The sequence below is a fragment of the Neoarius graeffei genome, chromosome 3 (genome assembly GCF_027579695.1).
Source record: "Neoarius graeffei isolate fNeoGra1 chromosome 3, fNeoGra1.pri, whole genome shotgun sequence".
Lineage (NCBI taxonomy): Eukaryota > Metazoa > Chordata > Actinopteri > Siluriformes > Ariidae > Neoarius > Neoarius graeffei.
Genome location: NC_083571.1, coordinates 85,107,815 through 85,123,798, shown reverse-complemented (window position 1 = coordinate 85,123,798; position 15,984 = coordinate 85,107,815). Strand labels below are relative to the sequence as shown.

Genomic DNA, 15,984 nt, shown 5'->3' with positions numbered 1-15,984 from the left:
GCCGCTAGGGCGAGTGACGTCACATCAGTGTATGTCGATCTGGATTGCATGAAAACAAAACATGGCTCATGTCAAAGACGATCACTTCTCTTATATATTATATATATTATCTTATATATTATATAGTCTGTCAGTATTTCGATTTCTATAATAAGACACGGAGGAGGGGGTGATGAAAGGAATTTGTTGTAATTTTTTTTCTTTTATGGTATAGGAAAAAACATGCCGGATGACATCTTATATCCATCACTCCACACATATATCATGTATATTATCCTAACTAAATATATGAAACAAGGTATTGGCCTTTCAGTTGTTGTACATTACTGGTATTAGCTGCTTTGGCCTATTGATAAGTAATATGCAATGGTATAAGACGCATTTGTGACGTTACAACAAATTTTAAACAACATGTATTGAATAACAACACAGCCACGTACCCTGGCTCGTTCTCTTTTGGCAAAGGCACCACCGGACTTTCGCTTTTTGACCGCCCCTTGGGGGGTCTGCTGTCATCTGTTTCTCTTTTGACAGACTGATTCGGCCCGGGCCTGTCAAACAACGTCGGCACAGCTGACTCCTCCAACACCAGTGGATAAGTTGGATCAAACGTTCTTCGAGTTCTGGACGACAAAGTGAAACAGTGCTCCTCGAAATGTGCTGAACAGAGACGTGACCATTTTGTTGACTTCCAGTTCGCACGTGTTTTGGAAACGTTTCTTTCCCACTCTTTTGCTATTTCAGGGTGTTTTTTCCAAGGAAAGGAATGGAGTTTCACTCCTTCCGACGTGGCGTTAGAACACCCGTAAGCCACACATATAATCCCTTTTCGGTTAGACGCCATTTAACTTTTTCACGCAAGGAAATCACAACAAAACCACAGCTCAATATCACAAGACTTGTGAGAACTGAACCAACATAGTGACTTGTAAACAAAAACGACACACTGATGTGACGTCACTTCCGGCATCTCTGAATGAGCCCAGTTCATATCCAGGTCAATCTCCCTGCGCGAAATTTAAAATTACTTCTGATGTTTAAAACGGACAGTTAAACCAAGAATTAAAACCAGAATTTATCTTTGGAGTCATATATTGTTTGTTTAAAAATTAATACGAAATGACTGTCAGTGGGTCTTTAAACTAATCAGAAATCCACTCTATCCATTGCTAATGTGGTAAATGACTATTCTAGCTGCAAATGTCTGGTTTTTGGTGCAATATCTCCATAGGTGTATAGAGGCCCATTTCCAGCAACTCTCACTCCAGTGTTCTAATGGTACAATGTGTTTGCTCATTGCCTCAGAAGGCTAATGGATGATTAGAAAACCCTTGTACAATCATGTTAGCACAGCTGAAAACAGTTGAGCTCTTTAGAGAAGCTATAAAACTGACCTTCCTTTGAGCAGATTGAGTTTCTGGAGCATCACATTTGTGGGGTCGATTAAATGCTCAAAATGGCCAGAAAAATGGCTCGACTATATTTTCTATTCATTTTACAACTTATGGTGGGAAATAAAAGTGTGACTTTTCATGGAAAACACTAAATTGTCTGGGTGACCCCAAACATTTGAACGGTAGTGTACATTTCAGATCTGAATACTCGTTACACAAGTACGTTTTCAGTTGGGCTGAGTCACTCAATCAGCATGTGAATTAACTATTTTTACAAAAACACGAGACAATCTTTCGTTAAAACACGAACACTAACGGTCTAAACTTATGCATCATTTACACTTAATCAGATGCCTGAACATGTCCCTTGTTTTGTAATTTACTTTGCTGCGTTTCTGAACCAAGAGCTTCGACATGCACTGAAGATTTTGCGGCTACTCTAAGAACGAACATTTCCTCATACGTCGAGGCTTTGATTTACTTTCATTTGTGCAAGTCTGTTAAGATGTCAAGTCTCACATGAAAAAAAAAATTCTTTTTTTTTTTTAAATTCCGGGTTATAACTCTTTCAAAACGGGGCATTCTTTAATTCCTCGTCTTGGGCAATAAGCATCCATCCTTGTGCAAAAACTGGTCTTGATGAACGTAAACGAGCTCTATGTGTAAAAAGTCAGACAAGTCTTCAGTCAGATGACGTGTTCAGACCTAGCTCATTCATTCGGCCGTCCTTTGATTACTAATTAAAAATTTACCAACTAAACCATCTGCTTAGGAGAAACATCTTCCTTCTCACGACTAGCTGTGAGTCACCACACTTCGAGTAGGGAAGAAAGCAGGAACCTGATTTTGTTCAAATGCCTCATAATTGACGCTGACATTAAATTGAGATCATGATGACGCAGTCCTACTTATTACCTTAAAGTGCACATCACGGGTAAATTCAGGAGCGAGGTCAGTGTAATTCTCCTATTTTATATTAAACGTTGGTCAAATATCTGTCACATTTTGCACAATTTTTTTTACCTTGCGCAATACCAGAAAAATTCAGTTGAAATCAAGCCATTTCAGGCGAATTGGTCCGCCTCTGAAAAAACTTGGCATTTGGATTTCCCGGCAAACATTGATTTTCGTGACGTCGCGTGCGGGACGCCTCCCTCTGAATCCTACGTCAGCGCTGGTTTGTTTATGAGAAAACGACCTGGTGGTTTTCTGCAAATTTCTTCAACGTTATCACATAATTATTAAAATGGTTAACAGATGTATCGTAGGAGGGGGTAGCAACACCAATCTTGATGGGATTAGTACTCATCATTTCCCAAAAGACCGGACAATGAGAGAAATGGGAGCGCTTGGTCTACACAGGCTGTGCACTGAAACCGTGCAAAGCTCGCGCAGCCTGCTGGCGCTTCCGCAGGTGACGTCACGAATCTGGCTCCAGACTCCCTTGGGATTTTTCCAGACGTGTTCTATTTTATTTTTTTTCTGCTGTAGACAGATGGCCTTGTGCAAAATTACCCTTCTGGATGAGTGTGTAAAGGGACGTACTTTCATATTTATTTAAAAAATATTATATATCTCCAGAATATGCACTTTAAGACTTTCATGAAAGTGATCGTGTCTTCTGGGCTTCCTGGACGCTTCGGCCAACTTTTTTTTTTTTAAAACACGATTCTCTTTCCTAACCAAGTGATCAAAACGATATTGATGTTTGAACAATCACTGCTGAGGAGTTGTTACAGTGCTGTAATGCACATTTCAAAGGGGCCTGAAAAGAAAAAAAAAAAAAGACGGGTGTTAATTTCGAATACTGAAAGACACAAGTCCAAAAAAAAGCTTCTGAAAGCAAGCTATGAAAAACCACGCTGTTTCAGCACTTGAACGATTCATTTGTTGACTTTTAGCAAGAGTCAGTTCCCCAAAGACATTTGTTTGCTGGAGTTTCATGTCTGTAGAGGGTCATGGAAGAACCATTCACTGCTCTTAATACAAACACGACTCAAATATAAATCAACTCTATTTAAAAAAAAAAAAAGTCCATGGAGAGGAAGTGAAGTGAAGGCCAGCCTGTCCGTAATCACTTTTCTGCAGCTCGCTCCAAATAGTGTTTGTGCTACTCACAGGTTAATAAAGCAACACCGTGCGTTAATCTGCCATCTGTCCAGCACACGCCACAAGAGCAGGACAGAAAGACCAACAACCAGAAGGGCTCCACTTAGAGGCTGTCCACACGGCAACGGATTCAGGTGAATCTGATAAAATTGTTTATCGTTTCGGCCTGGCGTCCACACGGCACTGGCGTTTTGGGTGCCCCAAAACGATATTTTTTGAGAACGGGTTCCAGAGTGGAAAAATCCGGCAACGGCGCCGTTGCGAAGTCGTCTGGATGAGTAGAACAGATTTGTTTACGATGACGTCACAACCACATGACTAGAACAAGCAGCACTCTCGCTGTTTTGTATGAGCCACTGCATTGCATTCACTTTTGTATACAGCTTTTCTTTTAAATAAACAAGTAACTGAACCATTTCTTGAATTTCTTTTTTTTAATTGGATGAGACTGCTTTTCAAAATGTTCACACACAATAAGAAAATTAAGTTATATAAAACTATGCACACTAATAAAACTAAATTTGTACACGCAGAAGGCACGATTTCCTCGCGTAGTCGCAGCCATCTTCTTGTTGTTGTGTGCTTGTTCCTGAGAGTGCTTCACGCCGGGTAGAAGAAGGGGTTTATGCGCATGCGTCCTACTTCTTCTATTGTTCTGGTGTCACCGATGGGACCGTCTTACAGCGCACGTAGAGGTGTGGCATGTGTATTGCATCGTTTTCAGCAAGCGTTGCATTGCCATATGTACCTGATATTTTACTGATCCGTTGCCCATGTGGACACGATATTTTTTTTAATAAAATCTCGTTGCCGTTGTCGTGTGGATGTAGCCTCAGAAGGATCATAATATTTAAAGGGAGTTTCTGAACAATAGCACACGTCCCAAATTATAGCTTGCCTCAATACGGAGGAGCTGCTAGTTAAAGTGGAACAGAATCTAGTTTTAACTCAATTAAGTGCTTTAATTAATAAAGGGCTAGAAAAACACAGGTTGTTAATAGTTACAAACAAGTTGACCACTGAGTATAAACAGGACTGGTGGATTTCAGAGAAAACATCGGACACTGCAACAAATAGTCAAGGCTGAAATGGGAAAAGAAACTTTTGGAACTGGAAAGGTTTACATACTGTAAAAAGACGTGACTTGTTATATTTTGGTATACTTTGTTATATGAAATCATCTTCACACCTTAAGTCATTTTCATGTCAGAGTTTAAGTGTGACGTACTTCAGTTAAATAACGTTTTAAGCTTCGTAGCTTTTAAAGAAGAAAACAGCAGATGGGAATTGTGAAAAGGTCATACTCAAGGTTTCGGAATAGACCACGAAAAAGTAGCATCGCTCCATGTCTGCGAGACAAATATTTTTGATAACTCAATGCGAGTTCAGTCATAAAACAATGTAAATCTGATGGCACATTATTTACATCATGTGGTTCATATTTGAATAGTAGGAATCGTCTCAGGAAAGAATTACGTCTGTGCTGGTTCAGGGTGGGCTGTGGTTGTGTGTACGTGTGTGCAATTCTCATATTTAAGACCTTTATGATCATATCTCCTAACTCAGCCTCTCTCAACCAGGGTGCTGCAGCACCCTGGGGTGCTGTCTGGCTTCGTTAGGGGTGCCGTCAAAAAATTATATATTCTAACATTGAAATAAATAAAATGAATTCATCGTCATCTGTCATCCGGGGGGCTGGTGACTTGGTAAGATGCCCTATCCCAGACCTGCCGGTCGAGCATAGCTGCTCTGAGTTGTTCTTCCTTCAACCCCGTCTCTCGCTCGAGGACCGTTTTCAGGGTGGTATGTGGTCAACCGAATTTGCACTTCGCCTCAGGCTCCCACAAGAGAACTTGTGCGGCAGGTTGGTTGTGACGAAACACATGGCCGCACAGTGTCAGACGGCGTTTGGCGATTATGGTCGAGAGGCAAGTACACCCGCATGCTCCGCAGTGTGTTCAACGTCAGCTGGCAGGACCATTGGACAAACGACCGCCTGTACAGTTCCCTACCACGCCTCTCGACCAAAATGAATTAAAATTCCAAAAGACGATAGTTACACGAATGCAGATCATCGCCGCCTCACGCATCATCAAAATTTGTCTCACGGCCCCCTTTCCCATGGCACAACGTCACTGCTGGGGTCAGCGTGACTGCGTAGATTTTATATGGGGGTGCCTTGAGAATTTGCATACTTCTGAAGGGTGCTGTAACTGAAAGAAGGTTGCGAAACGCTGTCCTAACTGACAGCAAGTAAACAAGTTTAAAACGATGTTAGACCACAATGACGTGCATTTTAGATCAAGCTGCACATTTCACAGAAAATAAAGAAAGTTCAGTAAACAAGCAATATCTCATCTCATTATCTCTAGCTGCTTTATCCTGTTCTACAGGGTCGCAGGCAAGCTGGAGCCTATCCCAGCTACCTACGAGCGAAAGGCGGGGTACACCCTGGACAAGTCGCCAGGTCATCACAGGGCTGACACAGACACCCATTCACACCTATGATCAATTTAGAGTCACCAGTTAACCTAACCTGCATGTCTTTGGACTGTGGGGGAAACCGAAGCACCCGGAGGAAACCCACGCGGACACGGGGAGAACATGCAAACTCCGCACAGAAAGGCCCTCGCCGGCCACGGGGCTCGAACCCGGACCTTCTTGCTGTGAGGCGACAGCGCTAACCACTACACCACCGTGCCGCCCTAAACAAGCAATATGTCCAAAAAAAAAAAAAAGCCTCATCTTGGAAGATTTAATAAACACACGGATGTAGTAGATAAGTCTGAAGTTATATACAAAGTCCTTCCCATGCCATGTGGCGCGTAGGGCAGCGCCGATCTCCATTTCCGCAGCCCTCGGCCTCTCGCCTATATTATGCAGCTTGGGTTACAGTGGAGGGCTAGTCCTCTGGTAACCGCAAGAATTTGACTCCTCACTGGCATCTGTATTGCAGCGTGCCTTACCAGAGGTACCTTTTTTTTTTGATGGTCTTTGGTATGACCAGACCGTGAGTAGAACTCACGATCGAGAGGCAGACACGCGAACCACTACGCCAACTCGTGGCGATGTTATATACAGGACTGTGCAAAAGTCTTAGGCACCCTTTTTCTTTAGTACAAACTTTGTAATAGATTTTTAATTTTACATCATCAGGTCAGGATTAAAAACAGTTTTAGGCCCAATCCCAATTCTAATTTCTACCCCTACCCCTCCGCCTTCCCCTTGGCCCTTCCCCTTGAAACTGAGCTACAAGGGATAGGGCTTGAAATTCAACCCTTACGTATTGGGATAGCCCTTCAACGATCGCATACGTCATCGCGTACCTCCGTCAGCGTTTACGTTAGCAAAACGCGACCAAATGCGTCATTGGCTGCGACCAGCCGCTACAGTCAGAGCCAGAACAGAAATCTCTGCTGGCAGGGTGTGATTTGTTAACTAACACCACTGAATGGGATATCTTTGGCGCTTCGTGCACCACATCCAACAGAATGAGGTGTCAGAACACTCATGTAAACAATAAAAGCGAGAATAACAGAACAAAACGTACGCAGTAAAGCAACCGAAAACAATACTCACTCCCAAAGCTTTTTAGCAGCAGCTTGGATTTCAGAAATCGCTGCTCATTCTCAGCTCGAAAGCGAATCAAGCGGCGTTTCCCCTCTGGATAACAACTTAAAACACGTAAATAATGGAGAAAATACATTTATGACAATCTTTCGCCGCGGGAACCGCCATCTTTCTGAAATCCGCATGAAATCTCGCTGAAATCCGCATGGCATTGTGGGAAGTCACTCAAACCCCTTCGTTCGGAGTCTGCTCCAGGAAAATCTCCGTTTGGAGGGGTACAGAAGCCCTCCCCCTTCCCCTACCCCTCCGCGTTAACTGGGATTGGGATACCCCTACCCCTTCACGTGAACGCGCAAAATGGAGGGGAAGGGCCAAGGGGTTGGTCCAAGGGGTGAAATGGGATTCGGCCTTAGATTTCCAAACATTAGGATTTCCAGAAAGAGATTAAACTTTACAGGGAAGAAGAAAAAAGTTTGGATGCCGGGAAAGAAGAAAGCAGCATGTGATGTCAGAGACTTTTCAGACCAAAAAAAAAAACCACCACAGTATAATGAAGGCTACTGAGTTTTGGTGCAAAAATATGACGCAAGTGTGACAATCAATTAATTAATGTCTCCAGAAGAACTGAGACTGGTTCTGGAAGAGTCTCAGTAAAACTTCGAGCTCATTTCCTGATAAGATTGAACACACTAGTATATTTTTAAAGGGGTCAACAGAACAATCATTGACTCTTATTACGGTTTACTGCTCTTTATAGTGTGGGGTTTTTAAATATAGGAACATTTCATTATTTTTCATGGCACCTTCGCAGCACGATTAGATAGATAGATAGATAGATAGATAGATAGATAGATAGATAGATAGATAGATAGATAGATAGATAGATAGATATTCAAAAGTTTGGGGTCACTTGGAAATGTCCTTATTTTTGAAAGAAAAGCACTGTTCTTTTCAATGAAGATCACTTTAAACTAATCAGAAATCCACTCTATACATTGCTAATGTGGTAAATGACTATTCTAGCTGCAAATGTCTGGTTTTTGGTGCAATATCTCCATAGGTGTATAGAGGCCCATTTCCAGCAACTCTCACTCCAGTGTTCTAATGGTACAATGTGTTTGCTCATTGCCTCAGAAGGCTAAAGGCCAATTTATGCTGACAACGCAGTCCTCGCAGATGGCGTCTGCGTAGCCCCCCCCTTCGCAGACGCTCTGTGTGCACCTCCCAAAAATTGTGACCACCGCAGAAGCGTCGCAGACAAGAGGGCTCTGATTGGTCCACTCTACATCCGCTGTACACGCACTTCCGCTTCCCTACTTTCCCGGTTTGGTTTGTTTTCACTACCGCCATTTTTAAAAACACGAGCAAAGATGGAGCAGCACGAAGAGCGGTTGATCGAGGAAGTGAGGAAGTACGTACATCTATACGACTCCAGTTCTAGTTATTATAAGTAACCAGAGGATAAACACTCCACTAACCACACCCACCAACTACTCCTAGCGATTTCGCGCCCCCTTGCATTGTGGCGGTGAATAACATCGCGCACGCCTATTACTCCCCGCTCAACGATAAATTACAACTGTCTGCGAAAAGCTATCTGCGAAAGCCTTGTCGCAAGAGCATGCAGAGGCCCTAAAGGCCAATTTATGCTGACAACGCAGTCCTCGCAGATGGCGTCGCAGAAGGCATCTGCGTAGCCCCCCCCCCTTTGCAGACGCTCTGTGCGTACCTCCCAAAAATTGTGACGACCGCAGAAGCCTCGCAGACAGCGTCACAGACAAGAGGGCTCCGATTGGTCCACTCTACATCCGCTGTACACGCACTTCCGCTTCCCTACTTTCCCGGTTTGGTTTGTTTTCACGACCGCCATTTTTAAAAACACGAGCGAAGATGGAGCAGCACGAAGAGCGGTTGATCGAGGAAGTGAGGAAGTACGTACATCTATACGACTCCAGTTCTAGTCATTATAAGTAACCGGAGGATAAACACTCCACTAACCACACCCACCAACTACTCCTAGCGATTTCACGCCCCCTTGCATTGTGGCGGTGAATAACATCGCGCACGCCTATTACTCCCCGCTCAACGATAAATTACAACTGTCTGCGAAAAGCTATCTGCGAAAGCCTTGTCGCAAGAGCATGCAGAGGCCCTAAAGGCCAATTTATGCTGACAACGCAGTCCTCGCAGATGGCGTCGCAGAAGGCATCTGCGTAGCCCCCCCCCCTTTGCAGACGCTCTGTGCGTACCTCCCAAAAATTGTGACGACCGCAGAAGCCTCGCAGACAGCGTCACAGACAAGAGGGCTCCGATTGGTCCACTCTACATCCGCTGTACACGCACTTCCGCTTCCCTACTTTCCCGGTTTGGTTTGTTTTCACGACCGCCATTTTTAAAAACACGAGCGAAGATGGAGCAGCACGAAGAGCGGTTGATCGAGGAAGTGAGGAAGTACGTACATCTATACGACTCCAGTTCTAGTCATTATAAGTAACCGGAGGATAAACACTCCACTAACCACACCCACCAACTACTCCTAGCGATTTCACGCCCCCTTGCATTGTGGCGGTGAATAACATCGCGCACGCCTATTACTCCCCGCTCAACGATAAATTACAACTGTCTGCGAAAAGCTATCTGCGAAAGCCTTGTCGCAAGAGCACGCAGAGGCCCTAATGGATGATTAGAAAACCCTTGTACAATCATGTTAGCACAGCTGAAAACAGTTGAGCTCTTTAGAGAAGCTATAAAACTGACCTTCCTTTGAGCAGATTGAGTTTCTGGAGCATCACATTTGTGGGGTCGATTAAATGCTCGAAATGGCCAGAAAAATGTCTTGACTATATTTTCTATTCATTTTACAACTTATGGTGGGAAATAAAAAAAAAAGCGTGACTTTTCATGGAAAACACAAAACTGTCTGGGTGACCCCAAACTTTTGAACGGTAGTGTAGATAGACAGATAAAGAGATAGATAATGAAAAAGACCAAGCCTGTTTAAAGGTGACTTCTAGCCACAAAACAAGCTGATGTTCGTGTGAGGAAAAGCAAAAGCCAGCCAGTTGAATAGACATGGCTTCATCTCAACTTTCACAAATGATACAGAAATACTACAGCTCAGGTGAAATTAACTGCCCAGAACACACATTTAGTTTAATATAAAGCAAATAACTAACCATATTGGCTTCCAGTGACTAAAATGAAGAGGAGGAGGATAGACTGGGTTTTGTTGTTTTGCTCACCAAACTGAACACTGTTCTGGAAACAGTTCTGGAAACAGTGTCCCAAAGCCCTCAGCATGGATCCATAGCTGCTCTGCTCTCCCCTATAGCTAGCTATATATTAGCCATGAATGATGGAGTACAGCCCAGTATGGCTTAAAAACACTCCCAAGTTGTTGTTTTTTGTCTACTTTCCTCTTATTTAGGGAAAACTTTTACCAGCTGGACAAAAACACAGCATCACTACAACTACATTTATATAATAATAATAATAATAATAATAATAATAATAATACACACTTATAGTTTTCTCTGCTTGCTAGACATGACGCTTCCAGGCCAACAAACAAGGCTGATAAAAACAGCCATTCCACACAGCCAGGCCAGCCACAGAGGCTCACAGAACCCCTGGGATTAAAAAAGTAAATATATAGGTATTTTTTTAAAGATATGAGTAATATTTGACTGAGTGAACTTACCAGGACAGGAGAGCTCCAGTGAGGCACAGCACCAACACACACAGCCTCTTCATTATCTCCCCGCGGGGACCAACATCCTCGCTTCTTTATTCACACACTGCCCGCTTCTCTTCGTTTCCACTCGAACAATAAAAGCTCGAAGGAAGAAAGAAAAAAGGTGTTTGTGAGTAAATTGTAAGGCTAAAGCGGCGGGCAGGGTGGCTCAGTGTGGGGCTTCTGGCCTGCACACAGCTGTGGAACCGCACCGCCGCGCGCTGTTGCTTAGCTGCTTCTGGTCTCGCCGTCGCTAGGCCTCTCAGGCTCCTCCCCCCTCTCTATAGCGGTAAGCCGTGTGCAACCAATAGGAATAGCGCATCCTGCTGGCTCCGCCCACACGGCAGGTTTTTGAGATGAGTTGGAAGTTGTCTCAACGGCCGCGTCACCACGCTGAGAAGCAGCACTTCCGGACACATGAGGGGCATTTTTTATTTATTTATTTATTTATTTAACCCTTTGATGCAAAACATGGGTTAAAAGTGACCCGGCTGAGTTTTTATCTTCTACATCTTTGCAATAAGTTAATTCTATCATTCAGTATTCAAGGTATTCCTCAATTAGCTTGTTTTTGATCATCATACATCCTTCTTTTATTTTTCCCTTCTTACTTTTTGAATAAAAACCCTTTTTTTGTATCACTACCCTTCTAATGCACAACATGGGTCGAAAACGATCAGGGCCCTGTACTACGAAGCGGGTTTTCTGGCTTACCAGGGTAACTTCGAGAGTAACTTGATCACGTGCAGCGTAACTTCCCGATTAACCCATACTACGAAAGTTGGCTATGTTCAAACCGAGGTATGCTGCCATGGCAACTTACGCTGCATCTCAAACCTGCTCGTCTCAGGTTATGTTCTTGGTTAACCCGAGGTTTCCGATTAACCACACCCTTTTTAAACACCACCTCTCCACCGACATTTCCTCTAGAGACAATGCCAGCGTACCTGGATGACCCGTGCGATATCGGAGCGCAGATTAGAGATGGGATTTATGGCTCTTTGATGGGATCCGCATCTTTGTGATCCATTCTTTGAAAAGAGCCGTTCAAAAGACTGGCTCATTTGGCTCTTTTTAAATATTTATTCAGTTTTAAGAAGACAGCGTCTAAAGAAGCCAGATCCCTCTGCTTAGACAGTGACATCAATATTTCTGGACATACCTTTTATATAAAGCAACCTAGACTTACATTATTGTAACCCCTAAACGCTCATAAATAACCATTAAAAAACAATGAGGGCTTCAATGAATGTCCATGCAGAACGGCTTTTCTGTAAAAAAAAAAAAAAACACTCAAGAACATAGTTATCAAGAACGCAAGAATATTTTATAGAAAAACACTTGTTTTACAAAAATATTTAAGTCTGAGATACAAAATAGATACAACTACAATAAATATAACACAAGAACTAGTTATCACACAAGAACATTTTAATAGAAAAAAACAAACTTTCTATATTAAAAATATTGAAATTGTAATAAAAATAGATACAACTAAACAGTCAGATAAATAGATAAAGTTATAACAAGAACACAAGATTATTTTAATAGGAAAAAACAAACTATTAATGCAAAAAATATATTATTAGAAAAATAGATACAACTAGACAAACAGATAAATAAATAAAATACACAAAAATAGAACAAACAAAATGACGATAGAATAAATTAAATGAACGTCCGTGCAAAGTAGTTTCCCCACAATATTATCATTAATATCACACAACATTATAAACTATATACAAAACAATTTGAACTATTAGGCAAACAGATAAAACTTGAATAAATAAAAGGCAAATGAATGCTTGCTTGCACGCGCACACACACACACACACACCATTATGAATGATGTTTTTATATTTCATTTTCACCTGTTGCCAGGTGCGTTTGGCACTGCTGTTGCCTCTGAAATGTTCACAGGACCGACACCAACTTAGTCAAAGGGACTGAACAGTCAGTCATCCTAATTCATGTGACTCTGTGCACAGATCAGCTTAAGTAGGCTACTCCATGAATTTACCATACCAAATTTTATTCAGGATTTTTCGGACATTAAACAAGCTATATATGACTGGGGCCACATCGAAGGACCATTTTCTGTGACTTGTGATTGATCATGAAGCTTTCTCTCATCCTATACTTCTGTTCTGGAACATGTAGAAGGGAGAATGTACTTGCGCATTTACCCGATCGGCAATTCGTTGCCAACATGCTTGCCGCTCCTTATTGGCAGCCGCTGTGTTAGATTTTGCTCTTAATGTTGTTTTGAACTCCTCGTAGCTTTGCATTATGACAGCGCATTCTTCCTCCGTGAAGCACGGCGACCGTGCCATTGTGAACAGTGGCGATTTGCGCTGATAACCTCCCCTTTAACGTGAACGCGCATTAACCCTGATTAAGTTAAACCAGGTTCAACAAATCAACTTCATAACTGGCGTCGTAGTACCGTTTAACCCCAAACAAGATAACCAGGTTTTGTCAACCCCGGTTTAGTGGGGGAACCCTGGGTTACTTCTGGGTAGGTTAACCTCCGTTCGTAGTACAGGGCCCTGCATTCATTTTCCAGGTTATTTAATGTATGGCTGAGTGTTTCTATGATCTCATCTCATCTCATTATCTCTCGCCGCTTTATCCTGTTCTACAGGGTCGCAGGCAAGCTGGAGCCTATCCCAGCTGACTACGGGCGAAAGGCGGGGTACACCCTGGACAAGTCGCCAGGTCATCACAGGGCTGACACATAGACACAGACAACCATTCACATTCACACCTATGGTCAATTTAGGCCCTGTTTACATTATTTCGAATCAGCGGATCATCAGATTAACGTTTTTAAAACGATTCGCGTACACACACAAAATTTCTGTGCCCGCAACAAAACCGTTCCCCGTGCACACAGCAACGCCAATACACGGATACGCTAATCACATGACTAATTAGACGGCACGTCACATGATCCCAGTGCATATCGGGCATGCGCAAGTCACTCACCACTTGCAAGCACATAAAGTGTGTGAGAGATTGAGTGAGCGAGAGAGAGGAGAGAGAGAGAAAGAGAGAGCGAGAGCGAGTGAGAGAGCATAAGAATCAAAATTTGAAGTTCTTTATGGAAATCAGGGACGCCGTGTCATTGGGACTAAAGAGGAGAAGGTTTTTCAGCAGTCGCGTCACATGACCAACGCCAGCGAATCAGGAAGGTGGATGTCACAGTGATGTTGTCCAATGACGACGTCAGCTAGAGCTCAGCACTGCGTATCCTTGTTCCTCAATGTTTACACAGCACCGGATCAGACATGTACTGGGTTGAATACGTGGGCCCTGGCGGATTCAAACTGTTCCGCCTGTGGAGTCGTTTCCCGGCGTTTTAATGTGCACGGACAGTGCATCCGCAACGAAAACAATATGGTCTAATGTAAACACCACCTTAGAGTCACCAGTTAACCTAACCTGCATGTCTTTGGACTGTGGGGGAAACCAGAGCACCCGGAGGAAACCCACGTGGACAACATGCAAACTCCACACAGAAAGGCCCTCTCCAGCCACGGGGCTCGAACCCGGACCTTCTTGCTGTGAGGCGACAGCGCTAACCACTACACCACCGTGCCGCCTGTTTCTATGATATACTTTTGAAATAAATTCATTTTGTCATTTACTTTTCCAAATGTGCAGTAAATATCTTGTTTTTGTTTAGCACAAATCATCATTTTTATTTTTCCTTTCTTAAGTTATGAACAAGCACAGCTTTTGCAATTCTACATCAAGTTTGCACACATGGGTCAGAAACGACCCGCATGCATTTACTACAGCGTTTGGTGGGAACTGTGAATTGTGCTTGCGTCAGACATTTCACAGCTCAGCACAGCGCCCTTTGCCCATCTAATACATGGAAGTAATGTTTTTCAATTGTTCTAACATTACCTTAGAAAAAAATTGAGGGGGCGTCGTGGCTCGGGTGGATGGGGCGCCGTGCCGTGAATCCGGGGACGATTCCGACCCGGGGTCATGACCTGGGGTCATTTCCCGATCCCTCCCCGTTTCTCTCTCTCCCCCGCTCATTTCCTGTCTCTACACTGTCCTATCCAATAAAGGTGAAAATAGCCCAAAAAATATCTTAAAAGAAAAAAAATTGATCATGTTTAGGTTACCTTGAGAGTGAGTAGATTACTTGTCAGAAAGTTACAAGTAATTACTATTAGCTACCGAGCTGTTGACATATTCTACTTTAGTTAGCTAATTTTATTGTAGTTGGCTTAGCTAACTACATAGTTAATAAATAAATAAATAACTGGCCCCATTCATTACTTGAAACAAATTGTTATTATAGTATTAAAACATTTAATTTTAAATCACACTTGGATGACCCATGCGTAGTAATATAAAAAGTATTTTTGTTCATAAAGTAGGAAAGAAAAAATTTAATTAATGATTTGTAGGAATTAAAAACAAGATATTTAAAGAATACTTGGAATATTCAGTCATAAAATAAATTGATTTCAAAAGATAGAGCAAAGAAAAACTCAGTCAGCATGAAATAACCTGGAAAATGAATACGGGTCATTTTTGACCCATGTTGTGCATTAGAAGGGGTGTGCATATGTTTTGCATCTCATCTCATTATCTCTAGCCGCTTTATCCTGTTCTACAGGGTCGCAGGCAAGCTGGAGCCTATCCCAGCTGACTACGGGTGAAAGGCGGGGTACACCCTGGACAAGTCGCCAGGTCATGTTTTGCATCAAAGGGTTAAATTATTATTCAATCTTTATTTCAGACTCATAAGAGGGGTCCATAATAGAAAAACAAAATCATCTCATTGTATACTAGTGCATCTCAAAAAATTAGAATATTGTGAAAAAGTTCAATATTTTCCATCAGTTATTTAAGAAAGTGAAAATGTTATATATTATAGACTCATTACACATAAACTAAAATGTTTCAAGCATTTTTCTATTTTAATTTGAATCAGTATGGCATACAGTGCAAAAACATAAAGAAAAACATCTCAAAATATTAGAATATTTCATTTCGAGTTTGAGTAAAACAGTATGAACACAGTGTATCTCTCGGTCTAGTTCAGTACACACAACCTAGGGCGTAATTTTGGGTAGGGACGCTAGGGACGTGTCCCTACCAATATTCAGCCTCTACTGTGTAATCGCGATCAATAAAACCGATGTCCTAACC

At 42.5% G+C, this 15,984-nt stretch overlaps 1 protein-coding gene across 7 annotated transcripts in view; it reads right to left on the bottom strand.

Moving 5' to 3' along the window:
* Positions 1-11,069, bottom strand: part of suco (SUN domain containing ossification factor) — a 192,317-nt gene extending 181,248 nt beyond the window's left edge. For all 7 annotated transcript variants that reach the window (XM_060917568.1, XM_060917570.1, XM_060917572.1 and 4 more), the window contains exon 1: positions 10,774-11,069. In XM_060917568.1, coding sequence (XP_060773551.1) covers positions 10,774-10,826 — 53 coding nt within the window. In that variant the 5' untranslated portion in view covers positions 10,827-11,069. The remainder of the gene's footprint in view (positions 1-10,773) is intronic.
* Between the last annotated feature and the right edge of the window lie 4,915 nt (positions 11,070-15,984).